Below are 18,066 nucleotides of genomic sequence, written 5' to 3' on the forward strand. Positions count from 1 at the left end.
AAATTATTTATTTACTTATTTATTTATTATGTATACAGTGTTCTGCCTGCATGTATCCCTGGAGGCCAGAAGAAGGCATCAGATCTCATTACAGATGGTTGTGAGCCACCATGTGGTTGCTGGGAATTGAACTTAGGACCTCTGGAAGCACAGCCAATGCTCTTAACCTTTGAGCAATCTCTCCAGCCCTATACTTATCTTAAAGATAAGCATATAGAAGCACAGGGAGATCTAGTAATTTATCTGGAGTCACACATTAAGAAAATAGAGATAAGCTTCAAACCAAGGCAGCCCGGAGATGAACCATGGCTTCTAACCACAGGCTGCCACTAATGGTGACACCAAACTCATCTTCCTGTGGAAGGTGCTTCCTGAGAATCTCAGCATCACAGGAAAGAGGGCATCCCTAAGGACAGGGATGTCCTATCAGTGGGCTGGGGGGTAACCAGTGAGTGTGGGGTTTGGCTCTGGGTTTTGGAGTATGAGGGGGGAAGCTACATCAACACCTTCTAGAAAGACTAGCTGTGAAAGGTTTTGACTGGAGGAGCAACAGATACTATTTCCTATCTTAGAGTGTCCAGGGACCTCGCCCTTACCTATGGGAGAAGCTGGAACTGGTTCCAGTTCATGTTATTCTAATACAGTGATTCTTAACCCTCCTAATGCTTCAGTCCTTTAGTTCTTCATGTTGTGATGACCCCCAACCATAAAATCATTTTTGTTGCTAATTCATAACTGTAACATTGTTACTCTTATGAATCATAACATAATATCTGTGTTTTCCAATGGTCTTAAATGACCCCTGTGAAAGGGGTATAAACCAGAGTCTCAACCCACAAGTTGAAAACCAATGTTTTCATACATCAAGCACATTGGTTTCACAGCGAGAGGAAGAAACAGGCCACATTCAACCTGCCTTTTCTCCCACTCATTATGTGGATCCCTCTAGTAAAGCTGATTACAGGGGCAAGGGACCACAGCCTAGTGGCAACCACCCGAAGGGACCACAGCCTGGTGGTAGCCACCTGAAGGGACCACAGCCTGATGGTAGTCATCTGCAATCCCAGTGCTGGGAGGCAGGAACAGATGGGTTCCTGGGGCTCAATAGTTAGGCATCCTAGCCTAATCAGTGACTCTTGGGCCAGTGAGACCACCCGAGGTCCCCTCACCGCCACACATATGTAAACAAACACAAGTGCTAACAGAGAGGGCTGAGCATCCCCTTCCTGGCACAGTACAGAGTTCCTGTGAGAACTCACCCAGGAGCTCAGCTCCAGGAGACCAGGGAACCCTTCTCCAGACCTGATGCTCAGGGAGCTGTCTGGACCAAGATGTTCCTTCGATGCTGACTGGAGCCAAGGTGTACACCAAGCGTTGCATGCAATGCAAGAGTAAAGGACCTCAGACCTACCTGAAAATACAGCAGGAAGCAAAGCTGACCTGAGCCTAGGGGGTCTGGTAGGGAATGGGTATTTGAGATGGACCAGGAAGCAGGTAAAGGTGATCTGTCAATCACAGCAATGGCTACCCTGTGAGATAGACACGAACTCAAAAGCATTTGAATTTGTTCACAACCCTCCTATGTCTGCTCTAGAGAACAAGGCTTAGAGAAACTACGAAATGTGTCTAAGACTGAATTTGGGACTGGTGGTACGAGGCCGGGATCCGGGACTGATGCCGTGTCAAAAGGGCCTGAAAGATCTAGTTCAGTTTCCAGCACCCACATCAGGCAGCTCACAACCACCTGTAACTCCAGGTCCAGGGGACCCGATGCTCGTGCTGGCCTCCATGGGCACCTGTACACACATAGCACACAGACAAATAGAAATAAATCTTTTTAAAAAAGGGTGTGTGTAGGAAGCCGGTTCCTGCATTATAATGCTGCCTGAAGACACCAAGGTGTGAATTACTTCACAGGCGCTGGGTAATCTCCATTCCTTTGATCTCTGCCTATCCCGTGGCTCATTCTTGCCTGAGGAGCTGAAGCCATTCATAGGGTAATACGTCCCAGGCGGCTGGTCAGCCCTTTATATAGGAATGGTTTTCTTAGTTCAATGTCTCTGCTCAGTCTCTGCTCAGTCTCTGCTTAGTCTCTGCTTAGTCTCTGCTCAGTCTCTGCTCAGTCTAATGCATTAAAGCTTGTCTGCAGAAGGATCCGAGTGTCCTGCGTGTGTTTCTTGCTGGCGAGGAATACAGAGCGGGCGCGGGACAGGTGTGCATTTGGGGGCTCAGCACACAGTTGGACTAGAAGGACTTCTCAAAATGCTTGCTTGTATTAAAATCCCCAGGGAGCAGCTGAGGATATAGCTCAGGTAGAGAGGGCTTGCCTGGCACACATACAGTCCTGAGTCCCATTCATAGCACTGCCTAACCTGGCAATAGTGACACATGTCTGTTTTCACAGCACTTAGAAGATGAGAACAGAAGGGTCAGAAGTCAGGTTCATCCTTGATTACATAGTAAATTCAAGACCCTGTTTCAAAAAAGAAAGGGAAGGAAAGGGAGAGAGAGAGGGAGAGAGAGAGAGAGAGAGAGAGAGAGAGAGAGAGAGAGAGAGAGAGAGAGAGATGCAGGTGTACACTTGTGAAGGAAGAGAAAGAGGAAGAAGGATGAGTGTAGCCTCCTCCTGGACAAAATCTCGCAAACACAGATACAGTGACTAGCTTTCACAGCTAAAGCACGGCCAGGAGGGAGGAAGAGCCAGCAGCAGCATCCTAAGGGTTGGATGATAACCATGTGGAGGAGAGAAGCAGGAGGAAAGGCTTCCTAACCAGGGAAAAAAAAGTCAAAGAGGATGGGGGCAGTACCACCCAGCTTCACCAACAGTTCACCATTTCACTTCTCAGCGCTTTGGGAAAGTGTAATTCCTCTAAGCCTCCGGGCAAATGTGGTTTGTGATTCCATCCTCCTTTCTCTATCAGTTATACAGATCCCAGACCTGATGTGCTGGGGTCAGCCAAACTGTGAACATTTCAGAGTCCTTGCAAGCCTATAGTTAATCTCAGCCATCACTAAAAGTTAGAATTAACTAAATTACAGTAACCAAAGTCATAAGTACTGAGTACACAGATCTGTGTGATGGAGTTACTATGTAACTCCTTGGAGGTTACACCGAGGCTTCTCCTTAGACCTCTACATCTGGTGATGCCACTCAGAGAACAGGAAGGGAAGCAAGGAGGGGGCATTTATACCAAAGGAATTGGCAAACACTCCAGGTCAGGTATATCCACAGACAGCGCAGGTATGAACAAGCCTCTTACAGAGCTCTAGCCAGGGGTTCTACATCCTCATGACTCTTCCAAAACCCATCAAATCTCCTGGGAGACAGACAAGTGGCAGTCTCAGGTGGAGGGGATGGAAGGGCAAGGGCCTCACGTACCCAGGCTGAAGAGGTTGACAGCACCATAGTCCAGAAAGTAGCAGATATGCCGGGCGTTCTTGGACATAGAGCTGAAGGTGTGTGCACAGCTGGATGCCAGGGGGTACACACAGCTGGTACACATGTACACGAGCATGGGCCATGAGTAGCTGTCATTCTGGATGTCTGTCATATACAATGCAGTCGCGAACCTCCACACAAAGAACCTAGAACAGAATATGCACCCACTCAATCTCTTCTTGATTGTTTCCTTCCACCCCACTGGGAAATGGCCCATCCAGTGACTCTTCACTTAAATGAAGTGACATGTGTTAGAGAGGCTCTGGTGGGAGTGTACCATTTTGACTTAAGCAGTGAGTTGGGAACAGACAAGTAGGGTAAGAAGACAGTCCTTAGAAACAGGATCCTACCTACAGCATCTTGCCCAAGATATTCTCCAGTCTCAGCTTACATGCTCCTAAGAATGAGGGTCTCATCCCCTTTCATGGTAGCTTTGAGTATTGGGAAGTTCATCCTTAGTCACATTTACCTGGCCGACAACCATATGTGAGTTCTGCCTACACAACACCTCCCTTCCACAAACCACTACTGGAGAGCTAGGTCCCTTTCCCACAGTGTTCATCAAGAAAGGAACTCTACAAATCTCTTCACCCAATAACTGAAGGAGGGTCACAAAGCCTTCTGGCTGTCAGTGTGGTCTTTCTCCTATGGTCTAGCAAGGGTGGGGGCACTTAAGCTGTTTGCTGTCCCCCCACCCCCAATTTTTTCCTTTTGTCAACAACAGATTGATTATTCCTCATCCTATTTGCTTGCGGTATCCTAGTGCAGATTTTTCTGGGTTCTCCATAGTGCTCTGCACTGTTGGAGTGGATCATCTGAGAGCCTGGGCTGGCACCAGGAGCTGTGAGCAGTGTAGACAGCTCAGCTGTGCATGCACGCCAAGATGCACAAGCCATGGCAGGTGTTACATGGTGTCACAAATTCCAAAACAGCCTAAACCTAGACGGGCATAAGGGCACATGTACTTCACATGTAAAGGAAGGAGGATCATCCTTGGTAATATGGAGAGCTCAAGGCTAGCCTGGGCTATATGAGACCCTGTCTCCAAAAGTCTAAACCAAGGTAACAAAAAAGCCTAAGCAAACTATGGCCCATCCTCTGGTGAGAACACCTGTTCAGAAGCTTTGGCGTCTCAGGCACAGATGATGATGATGATGATGATGATGGTGATGGTGATGATGGTGATGATGGTGATGATGGTAGTTATTATTATCACCATCATCATCATCATCATCATCATCATCACCATCATCTTCGAGGGAGATGAGCAATGGGAAGACCATGGGAGAAATGACAGGGGTCTGGGGCACACATATGCCACAGTCAAGGTTTTCTGGGAAAGCTCTGGAGGGCACACAGAAACAGGGGGCCCCAGCAGCTCCAGGGATGAGAATGAGGGCCAGAGGAACAGTCTGGATGTATTCCCTTCCACAGTCTTCAGTTTGTCAGCATGTACAGGTGGTTGTTGATATTGCTGTGAAACAGGGCCCCAGTGTATAGCCAGGGCTGGCCCTCAAAGTCACGATTTTTTCTGCCTCAACTTTCCAAGTACTGGGATTACAGCCATGTACCACCATGTTCAGATAGCATAAAGTCTTTAAAATTTTTTGTATTCATTACTGTGTATATGGAGGTGTGTGTGTGTGTGTGTGTGTGTGTGTGTGTGTGTGTGTGTGTGTGTGTGTGTGTGTGCGTGCGCGCATGCATGCCATATAACATTATGTAGAGGCCAGAGAACAACAACTTTGTGAAGTCAGTTCTTTCTTTCTACTTTTACTTACGTTCTGGAGATCAAACTCAGGTTGCCAGGCTTGATTGCTAATTGCCTTTACTTACTGACCCATCTTGCCAGCCTCTGATTTCTATGTAAGCAAAGATTTGACGTGGCTAATGGCCTGCTTGAGCTACCAGATTTTGCTGCCACTGCCCTGACTGCAGGGTGCAGGGCAGTCAGGCTTCTTTATAGATCACTCCACTTCACCACAAGACCATGTCTTCTCTCTCCCCTCCTGTTAGTTGCTGGGTTTGCACTCTGTCTTCTGACATCTAGTTGGGCTGGCTGTTCCATGCTGAAATACAGGGACCTTCCTGGGGCTCATGTTTGCTTGCCACACTCAAGGACTCTCCACCTACCTCAGCTTCTCAACATGACTCAAAGGATTTGTTCAGGCCTGGCCCAGGGCCGCTATCTGTGTGTGGTATGGAAGGTTTCCCCTCTCCAGATGCATCTGTCATCATGTCAGCCCACAGAGGTCTGGGTAGGACAGTGACCTTCTCATCTCTGGGGTCCTCCTAGGCCTGACATATACCCAACTCTCCAGACCTCCACATTCTATTTTTTTCAGATTCAACTAAAATATCCCAACGGGGAGGGACCGCTTCCTCACTGAACATATACTGACATTTTTCTTGCCCTTTTTGTCTGAACAGTGTCACAACTTTTGGCATAGTATTTACTTTGCCTCAGGTGAGGAATCTGTAGATGATTTAAAGGGCAGAGAGATAGGTAAATACTGTGCCACCCGATGCATGTAGAACTTACACATCCTGGCATCTTTAGGGGACCCTGGAACCAATCCCCACATATACTCAGGGAGAGCTGCATCTTGATTTGGAGATGTGACTCTGTCCCCCCTCTCTGTTACCAAGCAAAGGTTCGAGGTGTGTAAAGTGGGCCTTCAACCCACTTTTCTCAGCAAGGAGCCTCTTGGCCTTCCTGGAACCCCCATTTCTGCACCCTTACTTCCTGGAGCTTGGCTCCTAGTTGGCTCCACTAAAGTTGACTAATGGCATATGGTTACTATAATCCTGGGATAATTACAAACACCCACAACTGGACCCATGTCTTTTTTGTTGTCTTTTTTTTTTTTTCAGAGAGGGTCTTATGTAGTTCAGGCTGACCTAAACTCACTATGTAGATGAAGATGGCCCTGAGTTCATAGTGTGAGGCTTCTGGGCCTGGTTTATGCAGTGCTAGGGATTGGGAGCAGAGCTTGTTGCAAACATACTACAAACTGTGCTACATCTCTATCTCCTGTATCTTTGTCTTTATCAGGGCCTTCTCTCAGTTCTCGCTGCAGCCCCAAGACACAGACAGAGGATCATGCCTGCTCTACAGGCAGAAAATGCCTGGCTCAGAGAGATTAAGTGACTTGCTCAAGTTAGTGACATTTTAATAAAGACTTCTTGAAGACCGCCAAAGCCTGTAAGACTGAAGGGGATGAAGATAAATGCTACCCAGTCAATGGAAACCCTAGACTCCTGTGGCAATCCACAGCCTGGCACTTAGTCCCTGACTGTCCCAGCGTCCTCCCCCTCTGTCGTACGTGCACCTGCACCCACAGGGGGACCCCTGGTCCTAGCATAAATCCTCCCTGCCTCCCAGTGTGTCTTACAAAGTCTAGTCCCCAGGAATCCCAAATGAGATAGGCTGTCCAGGGGACTGAAGGTACCAGAAGGGCAATAGGTGCGTCCAGATGTTGAGGGTCTCATTGGTCATTTGGAAAAGGCTGAGGACACAGGCAGTGGCGGAACTCTGTGGGTGTCGGTAGCCAAAGAGGATGCCCTGCTCATGGAACACCTGTGGAGTAAAGACAAGGAAGGGGCAAGGAGGTGAGACAAAGGGAAGGGTGTCTCTGGCTAGCATCAAGTTTCCTGGGTGACTGAACAGTTCCTTGTCCTGGTTCTCTCCCTTCCTGCCTTTGTCCACTCTCTTCCCAGTTGCTTTTAAGATCCTCTGCCCTCTAAGAAGTCCCGCCCAGTTGGGATCCAAGGGCCAGGCTGGCTTTGGGAGTGCAGTCTGGCTTTGCATTCCCAGCTATGCTTACCCTTGTCATGAATGTTGTCTAAGAGTCCGTGTTTGCACTCTGCCTGAGGCCTATGGCCTGGTCTTTAGATGACTTCGTGGTTGGCTCGCATGTATGCTGTCTGCCTGAGCCAGCCTGCCCTGGATGTCAGAGGCTGGTAGGGTAATCTCTGCAGAAGAGCCTCCCGGTGGGATGATGTATTCACAAGGCGCTTCATAAAGGCCTTTTGATGATGAAGCCAGTGATGCTAAAGCCTAGACTGTGGGAAGAGGAGGCTGGCCACAGCAGGGGAACCACAGTCCCCAGGAGGCCACCTAGTAAGCACTGCTCTTTTTCCCCCAACACCTCCAGTAAGAAACAGACTGGCCGGGTAAGACCTGGGGTATTGAATTGTCTGAAGTATCGTATTATATCCATTAAAAATGGCAACCGAAGGGCTAGGAGATGGCTCAATGGGTGAAGGGTCTGTTGTGCAATCATGAGGACCTGAGTTTGGATTTCAAGCACCAGGGTAAAGTACCAAGCATGGGAAGCAGTGATGGCCTGTAATTCCAATGCTGGAGAGGTGGAGACATAAGGTTCCCCCGGGGCTTGCTGGTCAGCTATTTTAGCCAATTGGTGAGCTCTGGGTTTAGGATGAAACCCTGTCTCAAAGAATACAGTGGCAGCTGGGTGTGGTAGCACATGCCTCAGGAGGCAGAGTCAGGCAGATCTCTGTGAGTTCGAGGCCAGCATGGTCCATGTAGCAAGCTCCAGGCCAGCCAAGGCTACATAGCGAGACCCTGCCTCAATAGATGAATAGGTAGACAAGGTGGTGAAGCAATGAGGAAAATGCCCAATGTCGACCTCTGACCTGCAGATAAACACACATGCACTCATGCACACAATAACCAACAAAACACTGGGGCAAGTGGGCCCGCATCTCAGAATGTAATATCAAGTGAAGAAAAGTAGGATATAGTTCTACCATGACTATGGAAATACATATACTCACAGCATGGTGGAGATTGATTGGGAAGAGCACAGAAAAGAAAAAGAGTCCATTTGTTGAGCTAGTTGGATAACAGGAAATGATTCTTCCTTTTTGGGTTGCTTAGCTCAAGGTTTCTTCATACTTCTGGCATCTGGGGCCAGATGGTTCCTTGCTGTGGAAGACTGGCCTATTGTGTGCCCAGACTGTCTACCTGCCACCTGCTGGAAGCACCTTAAGTACAAACGCCTTCCCGTGCCAAGTTATGACATCCCCAAATGTCTTCAAATATTGGAATGGTCTCTTGGAGGTGATATTTAATTCTGGTTAAGAACACTGATTTTTGTTTGTTTTGTGACAAAGGCTCACTCTGTATAGCTCAGGCTGACCTCAAACTCTTGGCATTCCTCCTGCTTCAGTCTCCCAAATGCTGAGATTACATGTGTAAGTCACCATGCCTGGCTAGAACCACTGATTTCAATGGTTCAAAGACTGTCATAACCTTTGGAAGGAAAATTATAGCTAGTGAGATGACTTCATCAGTAAAGGTGCTTACTGCCAAGCCTTACAACCTGAGTTCAATTCTCAAACCCACACTGTGGAAGGAGAGAGCTGACTCGGGCAAGTTGTCTTCACACACACACACACACACACACACACACACACACACACACACACACACACACACACAAATTATACAGGTGAGTTGACAGAAACAAATTATTAGTGTTGCTTGGTGTCTAGTCCCCACAATGGAAATTAAGTTACACACTTTCTGAGGTTTCCCCTTTGCTTTCTTATGGGAGGAGGGGACAGCTGCAAGAGCCCCCACTGGCTTAGCATGCAGAAAGCCTTGGGTTTTATCCACAACATTGAAAATAAAAGCAAGGCACTCTGCTGCTCCCACCTTCTGCTGTCCCAATCAAGAGTTCCTACAGAACTGTAAAGAAAGTAAGCAAAAGCTCATGTTCAGAAGCCAGGCCTGGTTGGCACATTCATGAAATCTAGCACGTGGGAGGCTGAGGCAGGAGCATCTCTACAAGTCCAAGGCCAACCTGGCATACATAACAAGACTTCATCTCAAAAAGAGAAGAACCACACTGATGGCCCTGTGGTACCATAGGACCTATGAAAGGGGAAGGTGGCGACCTGTATGGTATGTGTTACAGTTTCCTTTCTCCTGCTGTGATAAAATACTCTGACCAAAAGCAATTTAGAAAAAGAAAGATTTATTTTATAAACCCAGTTCCCAGTCCTTCAGGGAGCAAAGTCAAAGAGGAAGCTCAAGGCAGGCCTGCTCACTATTCCACACATCATTAACTCCAATCCAGAAACTCATTTCACAGCCAAGAAATACAGTGGGAGCCATGGAGAATGCTGCTTGCTAACTAGCTTGCTCACAGGCTCAGGCTCAGCTAGCTTTCTTAGATAGCCTGGGATCACCTGCCCAGGGAATGGTGCTGCTCACAGTGGGTGGGATCCTCCTACATCAACTAACAGTCAAGAGAATCCCCCACAGACATGCTCATAGGGCAATCTGATCTAGGCAGTTCCTGGGTTGGGGCTCCCCTCTCAGATGACTCGAGGCTTTGTCAAGTTGACAGTGAAGACTAACCAGGGAAGCAGATATGTAGCTTTCTGGTGTTAGCTCAAATTTCAGGAAATGTTAAGTTCAATGCTGGGTAAATGGGTGAGGCAGTGGGAGGGGGGACAGAGTTGCTTTACGGTCTCATAAAGAAATACACTTTGGGGGCTGCAGAGATCACTTATCAGCTAACAGCACTTGCTGTTCTTGCACAAGACCTCGGTTCACTTTCCAGCACACACACAATGGCTTGTAACCACATAACCACTTGTAATTCTAGTTCCAGGGGATTTGACACCCTCTTTTTTGTTTCCTTGGGCACCACACACACACAATCTGACTGGGGGGAAGTGAGAAGGGGAAGTTGGGGGTGGGTAGGATCAAGATACATTCTATACATGTATTAAATTATCAAATAAAAGATGCAAATTCATATATAAGAAATCAGTAAGTGTAATTTTTTTTTAAATACAGTATTAGTTAGGTTTGGGCCCTTAGCTAATGAAAGTGATTTGCTTCCAAATTGAAAAAGCAAATAATCTTAATATTCTATCTTTTGAGGAAAGGATCTTGTGTAGCCCAGGCTGGCCTTAAACTAGATACACAGAATGACCGTGAACTTCTGACCCTCCTGCCCTCACCTCCAAAGTGCTCATTATGGCATGCACCACCACACCCAGTTTATGGGGTTCTGGAATAAAACCTAGTACTTCTAGCATACTAGGCAAGCTCTCTACTACCTGAGCTACATCCAAGCCCTGTTCCAGTTCTGAATTCACCAGTCTGCTGATGTACCTGGCTTCAGTGAACAGACTCCTACAATCTTGACTGTACTTTCCACCAGGGCTATGGACAAGGAAACACATGGCCTTCTGACTTTGATGCATGTGCAACAGGCTGTCTCGGGTTTTGGGACATTAAGAAGGTCCTCCGTCAGAAAATGTGGTTCCTAGGGGCTTCTCTTTGATCTATCAGACTTCTTTTCAAGTGTTTGCTTTTTTCTTTCCTACTTAAAAAAAAAAATCCAGTGTGGGGGTTGCTGGGAAGATGGCTCAGAATTAAGAGCTCTTGCAGAGGACCTGGGTTCCATTCCCAATACCCACATGTCAACTCACAACTATCTGTTAACTCCAGTTCTAGGGCACCCTCTACAGGGTTCTTGGGGTACTGCACACACATGATGCATATACATAGATGCAAGCAAAATGTTCATGCATACAAAATAAATAAATCTTTTAAAAGTTTTGAAGTGAACTAAAGTGCTGGATGCTTATTAAAATGCTAAGTCTCCAGAAAGGAGCATGTATAATTAATTATTTGCTCCTTTGTGTGAGTTAGCTAAGCACATCCTTGCTTTAAATCATTGTGTAACACACAACAGAGAATACTTAATTCAGGGCCAATGTGATAGCTGTGACATAGGCAAATGGAGCACATTGAGGGCTAGTAGCTGGAAAATCCCTAAGAGGTAAGAGGAGCCAGGCTAAACTAACCCGACAAGATACTTGCTAAAAACAAGCCAGAGTGGTTGACTTTATCTGGAAGAGTGGGAGATAAGGAAGCTAATCTGATAGCAAGGGTGGTTGCATGTCAAGGAGTAAGGCTTCTGGCTAACCAGAAGAGGTCACTCACAAACTGCCCAGGAGACTCAGCATGCCACCACCAACCACTCTCCTCTTTGTGGGTCCTAGCATTCTGGCCAGCACAGGTGGAAACAGTCAAAAGCCCGAGGGAAGAGCAGGGATATTGTTCCTATTGACCACATCTGAGAACCTGGTCCCAGGGTCAGGATGTAGTTCAGTGGGGAGAGAGATTGCTTGGCAAGCACAAAGCCCTGGGTTTGTTCCTCCGTGTGGCATAAACCAGGCACGGTCTGGTTTACAGGTGCATTCCTATAATCCCAGCACTCAGGAGGTGGCAGCAGGAAAAAAAGTCATTCTTGGCTACCTATGGCATTCAAGGTCAGCCTGGGCTACATGTCCCTGACTAGGAGGAGGAGGAGGAGGAGGAGGAGGAGGAAGAGGAGGAAGAGGAGGATCTGGTCCCAAATCTAAGGGGGGTGTCTTTTCCAAAAGCAGGGCTGCATACTCTTAAAGAGCCTGCCTCCACATGCCCATCTATTTTGACCTTTACATGTATGATAAGGCCATGTGACATGGGCAGGATTTCAAGTAGCTCCTGAGAAGTCATGGCAGGTGGGTAGGGGAAAGATAAAGACAGCAACTCTCTGTGACTCAAGAAAAGAGTGACTCGCTTGAAGTAACACACCGATCCATCCCTCCCCTCCCCAACCCCACCCCCGCCCTCCCCAGAGTGAACCTCTGTTTATTGGACCAAATTGCTAGCACCCAGCTGCACTCCTGCTCCTAGCAGCCCCTTGTGCAAGACAGAAGCAAGTTCCCTCCCTATCACCACCACAGCCTCAGCAGAGCACTCCTCATGGAGCTGATCTTCACAGAACACAGGCTACATACATCAAAACAGCAAAGAGAACATTTGAAAACAATTTTGTATTCCAAGCTCAGTTTGATCCCCAATGGCAAATTACAATCATCGCCTCACTACTCTGAAGCCGGGCTCCATTTCCAGTTAGCACCCCCCCCCCCGCTCCGCATACCCTCAGAGTAAGCAGGCACCTGCTTATTTGCACAGCAGAATCGATTTGTAAGGTTCCATTTCGAATCTATGGTGACAGACTGGGCAATTTGGAGTGAAATGAAACCAAGTCGCATGCAGTCTATTAGGAGTGAGAACCTCCAGGCACCCGGGGTGGAAGGGTTAATCAGACAGTTTGCTCTTCTAGTGCTTGCCATAGGCTCAGCACCACAGAAGGCTCCCTGACACACAGCAAGCCCGCCAGCTGAAGCCTGAAATTCCACCCTTTGGTTTTTCTAGCTATTAAACTGCAAATCACCTGAGGGGAACTAAGTGAGGGTCTCTGTGGTAAATAACAGTAGAGTCTGATGGTGAGAAAAGGGGAAGAGGGGACTGTGGGAGGGAAGGCAGATGTCTTCCAGCACCTGCTCTTCGTTTCCTGTCCAAATGTCACAGGATCTTCACAACCACCTTGTAGAGCCCTTATTGCCCTCATGACAGAGAAAAGAGAAGGATATCTACTCATGTTCCCAGTGACCATTGGAGTCAGGTTGAGACCCACATACAAGCCTCAGGCTCCACTTCCAGCCACTTCTCCCCTACTGCTAAGCGGGGCATTGTTGAGAGGCGCCACTCTCATCCGATCCCCTGGGGTATGATTTCGGACAGTCCTGTCCTGTACTCTGAGCTTCAGTCTCTTCTTTTAAGTGTCCTTGAGCAGAGAATTGTCTCCCCTCAAATTTATAAGTTAAAATACTACTATCCCCTAACACACCATATTTGAAGATGGCCTAGAAGCCCTGGCCTGTGGATGACTCTGAACTTCTGAGCCTTCTGCCTCCACTCCAAAGTGCTGAGATTACAGGTGTGTAGCCCCACTCTTGGCTGGAGAGGAAACCCATGCATTCTAGGCAAGACTTCTTTCTATCTGAGCTACACTCCCAGCCCTGACAAGAGTCTCCAATGAGTACAATTAACACTTAAAAGGGAGCCGTTAGAACGGGCTGTTATCGAATCTGGCTGGTGACTCTAGGAAGAGGAAGTTTGGATTGACACGGAGGCTCCAGGTGTGTGTGTACAAGGTGAGGACCCCACGATGAGGCAACAAGAGGAAAGCCATTTGTGAGCCAAGGAGGGAGGCCCGAGGAATAGCCCCACCCACATCTTGATCTTGGTCTTCTGGTACCAAGAGCAGAGAGGATTTAGCCCTCAGAACTTCTTCCAAGGCTGTTCAGCACCATTCGTAAATCTGCTTCTTGGCAGGTCACCTAAGGGTCTCACTGCACATGGGTGGCTGGTATAAGACTCTTCAGTTATTTATGTATGTGTTTATTTATTTATTTATTTATTTATTTATTTATTTATTTATTGGTTTTTCGAGACAGGGTTTCTCTGTGTAGCTTTGGAGCCTATCCTGGCACTTGCTCTGGAGACCAGGCTGGTCTCGAACTCACAGAGATCCGCCTGCCTCTGCCTCCCGAGTGCTGGGATTAAAGGCGTACGCCACCAACCCCCAGCTATGTATGTGTTTATTATCTGGGACAGTTTCATGCATCCCAGGCTGAATTCCAACTCATTATGCAGTTGAAACTAGCCTTGAACTTCTGATCCTCCTGCTTCTGCCTCTAGAAAGCAGGAATGAGAAAGTGGCCGCAGCAGGCCTAGGGGAGAGGCTGCGCTCTAACAAGCTTTCTCAGATGCTCTTACACACCAAACCATCTCTCCAGCCCCCTGAAAACTTTCTTTGGAACAGTTCAGAGGTGTGTATTCAACATAGTGGTTCACAATCATCCATTTACTCCAGTTCCAAGAGATCCGACGCCCTCTGCTGGCCACCATGAGTACTGCATGTGGACAAACACCCACAAATGAAAGTAGGTAAAACCTCAAAAATAAATAAATAAAATAATTCTTAAAAGAGGATAGGAGGCCAGGTGGTGCTGGTGCATGCCTTTAATCCCAGAACTCAGGAGGTAGAGGCAGGCGGATCTCCATGAGTTCGAGGACAGCCTGGTCTACAGAGTAAGTGATGGGCTCCAGAGCTACACAGAGAAACCCTGTTTTGAAAAACAAGCAAATGAAAACAAAAACAAAACAAAAAAGAGGCTAGGAGGAATGGAGTCACAGCTAGGTGTGGTGGCACACGATTGCAATCCCAGCACTTAGGAGGCTGCAGCAGTAGGATCACCTTGAGTTTGAGGCTAATCTGGTTTACGTAGAAAGTTCCAAGTGAGGAACTGCACAGTGAGACCCTGTCCCGCCCCCCCCCCCAAAAAAAAGAGGGAAAGGGGGAGAAGGTGAAATGAAAAAGAGTATTGACAACTTATGAATTGGTAGAACTGTTAAGTATTCAGGCCTGAGAAGTCAGGGATGGCAGGAATAGTCAGCATTCACCAACTGCCCGTGTGCTTCCCCATTTCTTAGACTTGCTTGAAGTTTGTCAAAGTCAGGTGACTATTTCCAGGTAATGCTATCTCTTGGCCAGGACAGTTCCAAGTGTCACAATGCCTTGAAATTACAGTTCATTTTTCACACTTAAAATTTTTATTTATTTACTGTGTGTGTGTGTGTGTGTGTGTGTGTGTGTGTGTGTGTGTGTGTGTGTGTGTGTAAAAGTGCTTCTATAGAGGTCACAGGATAACTAGTATGTATTGGTGCTCGCCTTCCATCATTTGAGTCCTGGGGATCGAACTTGGGTTGTCAAGCTTGGCTGTAGGTGCCTTCACCTGTGGAGCCAACAATGCAATTCAGAGGGATATTTTCCACACTCAAAACTCAGCCAACTCACATCTTTGGGGGAAATTGTTTTGGGTCAAAGGGCACAATCTTGCCTTCATTATGTTCTCTTCGCAGGGTCAGTCCACCCCCACCTACCAAGGACTCAAAGTCCTGAGCTACTTTTTTCATTTGGGACAGTTCTGAAAGGAGAAGTGCTTGGCAGTGGGGATGCAGGATGGGGGAGGAGCCGCGGTATCCAAGGCTCTCCCCACCACACAAGTCCATCACATGCCCATCACACAAGGGCTCTGGTGTGATTAGAGGCTACACCAGCTCCAGTCTCAACTCTAGCAGGAAGGCCAGGCATGGGGCTGAGCAATGGAGAAGTGTAACAGGTCTTTCTTTGGACCACCAGCTCCGAAAAAATGACATGGAGACTTCTAGTTAATTATGAAAGCTTGGTCTTAGCTTAGGCTTATTCCCATCTAGCTCTTAACACTTAAATTAACCTGTTTATATAATCTACATTCTGCCATGTGGCTTGTTTTCTCTCTTCAGTACAGTAGTCTAACTTCTGCATCTGGCTGGTGAATCCCCTGCCTCTCATATTCTTCCCAGAGTTCCTATCTCTGCCTGGAAGCCCCACCTATCCTCTCCTGCCTAGCCGTTGGCCATTCAGCTCTTTATTAAATCAATCAGAAGGTGTCTTAGGCAGGTGAGATAAAACAGTGACAAATCTTCACAAAGTGTGATCAAATATCCCACAACAGGGAAGGGCTTGTTTAATAGCTCTTCTTGACTCCTTTCTGTGGATTCCTGGGACTAGGGAGCTATCCTGATACACATGGCACTCACAGCACCCAGCTTCCATAAGCCCTAACATTTTGGTTGTATGCTGTGCCAAACTGGTGTACCTCCATCTTGCCTTGTAAAGAACAGTGTAAAACTGTACCCCTCTCTCTGGGTCCAATTTCCTTCCTGCCGGATTGAATTAGAGTCAATACTGTTTTGTGGTGGGATGTTCCATAAGAGCCCCTTTCTGCTCAGCTGATTGCCACATACTGATGTCTTACAATACTTAACCAAGCTCAACATCACCTGCAGGACATTGAGCAGAGATACCTGACAGGCTCTAATCTGGAGGTCTAGAGCTAGGTGATGCCAGGGAGATGGTGCTGGGCAGAATCATATTCGGTACAGAGCAGTTGTAAGACAAGAAAAGCTGGAAGCTCTAAAGGGGGCCCATTAGCAGGGCCCTGCCTCTGGTTTCACAGGGCCACCCAGTCCCCACCCTGCTCACATATCAGTGGGTGGGACTCGTGGGAACAAAGGACAAGTCTTGAATTTATTCATTCATGACATTTTTATTGATTTCTTCCTGTGTGCAAGATGTTTCTCTACAGGACTCAGGGAAGACTTGCAGGCAAACTCTGTCCTTACTGGGCTCCTCTGAAGCTCAGGGGGATCTCAAAACACTCAGAGAGTCCTCTGTGAAGCAACTCAGAGGAGAGACTGTCACTTCTATCTCGGGAGGAAGGGATGGGGAGGGATTAAGATGAGTTTCAGGGGTTGGGGGATTAACAGGTGGTAAGGTGTTTGTTGTGCCAACCTGAGAACATGAGTGCAAATCCCAGAACTCAAGTAAAACAGCTGGTGAGTGTTACCCTGGCACTGGGGAGGCAAAGACAGGTGTGGATCCCTGGGGCTCACTGGCCAGCCAGGGTAGCCTAGTCTGTAAGCCCCAGGCCAGTGAGTGACTCTGTCTCAGACAAAACAACAACACAACAAAAAATTAAGATGGATGACACCCGAGGAAGAACCCGCTCTGGAGATTGTCCTCTGGCTTCCACACACATGTGCACACATATGCATGCATACACATACATGCACACATGAACACATACACACACTGTAAATAAATAAATGTAATAAAAAGCAGAAATGCCGCTACATAGTGTTGAGCCTCACGTAGCTCTCTGGTGAAGAAAGGGACAACTTTGCAGTGGTATTCCTCATGGTGCTTTGTCTCAGGTCCCAGCTGCTGGTGTGGTCCAGGTTCACCATTTTTATTACCATTTATTTGAGTCATCTCTTTGCCTGTGCCTTTCAACCCTTCCTGTCCCTATAGTTTAACTGTGCCTTGTGTAAACAGCTCGTGGTTGGAGTTTTAGCTTGGCGGCACACCGTCTTTTCAGCACTCCATTCGCTCTGTTAATGTTTAGAGTGATAGTTACAGAGGGATTTGCATTTGTTCCAACTGTCTCATGAGAATCTGTTTGCTCTGCTTCTACCTTCCATCCCAGTTGTTTGGAATAAAGTGCCACATTCTTAGTTTCTTTGTTCCCTTCTCACATTCTGCCCCCCACCCCACACTTACAGACATGTTTCTCTATCTAGTGGTTTAGAGATCACTTCAACTGTTTTATTGTGAACAGCTGTACTAGGCACAAAGAGTAGACAAACAGGGGTTAAAAGTCCCAGGACCACATGCCTACAGTCTCAGCACTCAGGAGATGGAGGCAGGAGAATCAGAACTTCCTGGTCATCTTTGGCTACATAGTGAATTTGAGGTCCACTGGGCTATGAGACCCTGTCTTAAACAAGTTACCCCGGATACCTCAGTGACTTGAGGTGTCAAAGATTTCTTTCACCTCGAATTTCATAGTCACTGGGAGATGGCAACTGTAAGCAGATGGAAGATCATGTCATCTCCAAGCTGCACCATCTGAAACAGGTGGCTTCCAAGGTCACCACAGAGGGGAAGAGAAGGGCCAGCATCTTCAGTTGGGTTTTCCAGAAACAAACTTTGAGATAGAAATTGTTGTGCAGAAGGATTGTGACTTTGAGAATAGATTGTCTCGAATGAGTGAGAGTTGTGGGAAGTAAGGGGGAGAGAGAACACTTTGCAGAGCCATACTTGGGTGACTGCTCCCTGGCCTGCTTTGAGGAGCCA

The 18,066-nt window shown here is 47.4% G+C and overlaps 1 protein-coding gene across 1 annotated transcript in view; it reads right to left on the reverse strand.

Moving 5' to 3' along the window:
* The window catches only part of Paqr5 (progestin and adipoQ receptor family member 5), a 74,104-nt gene that overhangs the window by 16,082 nt on the left and 39,956 nt on the right, over positions 1–18,066 (reverse strand). The window contains exons 4-5 of the mRNA XM_035444220.1: positions 6,892–7,019; positions 3,380–3,585 (exon numbers count right to left, since the gene is read on the reverse strand). Coding sequence (XP_035300111.1) covers positions 3,380–3,585; positions 6,892–7,019 — 334 coding nt within the window. The remainder of the gene's footprint in view (positions 1–3,379; positions 3,586–6,891; positions 7,020–18,066) is intronic.

Source organism: Cricetulus griseus, chromosome 4 (genome assembly GCF_003668045.3).
Source record: "Cricetulus griseus strain 17A/GY chromosome 4, alternate assembly CriGri-PICRH-1.0, whole genome shotgun sequence".
NCBI classification, from domain to species: domain Eukaryota; kingdom Metazoa; phylum Chordata; class Mammalia; order Rodentia; family Cricetidae; genus Cricetulus; species Cricetulus griseus.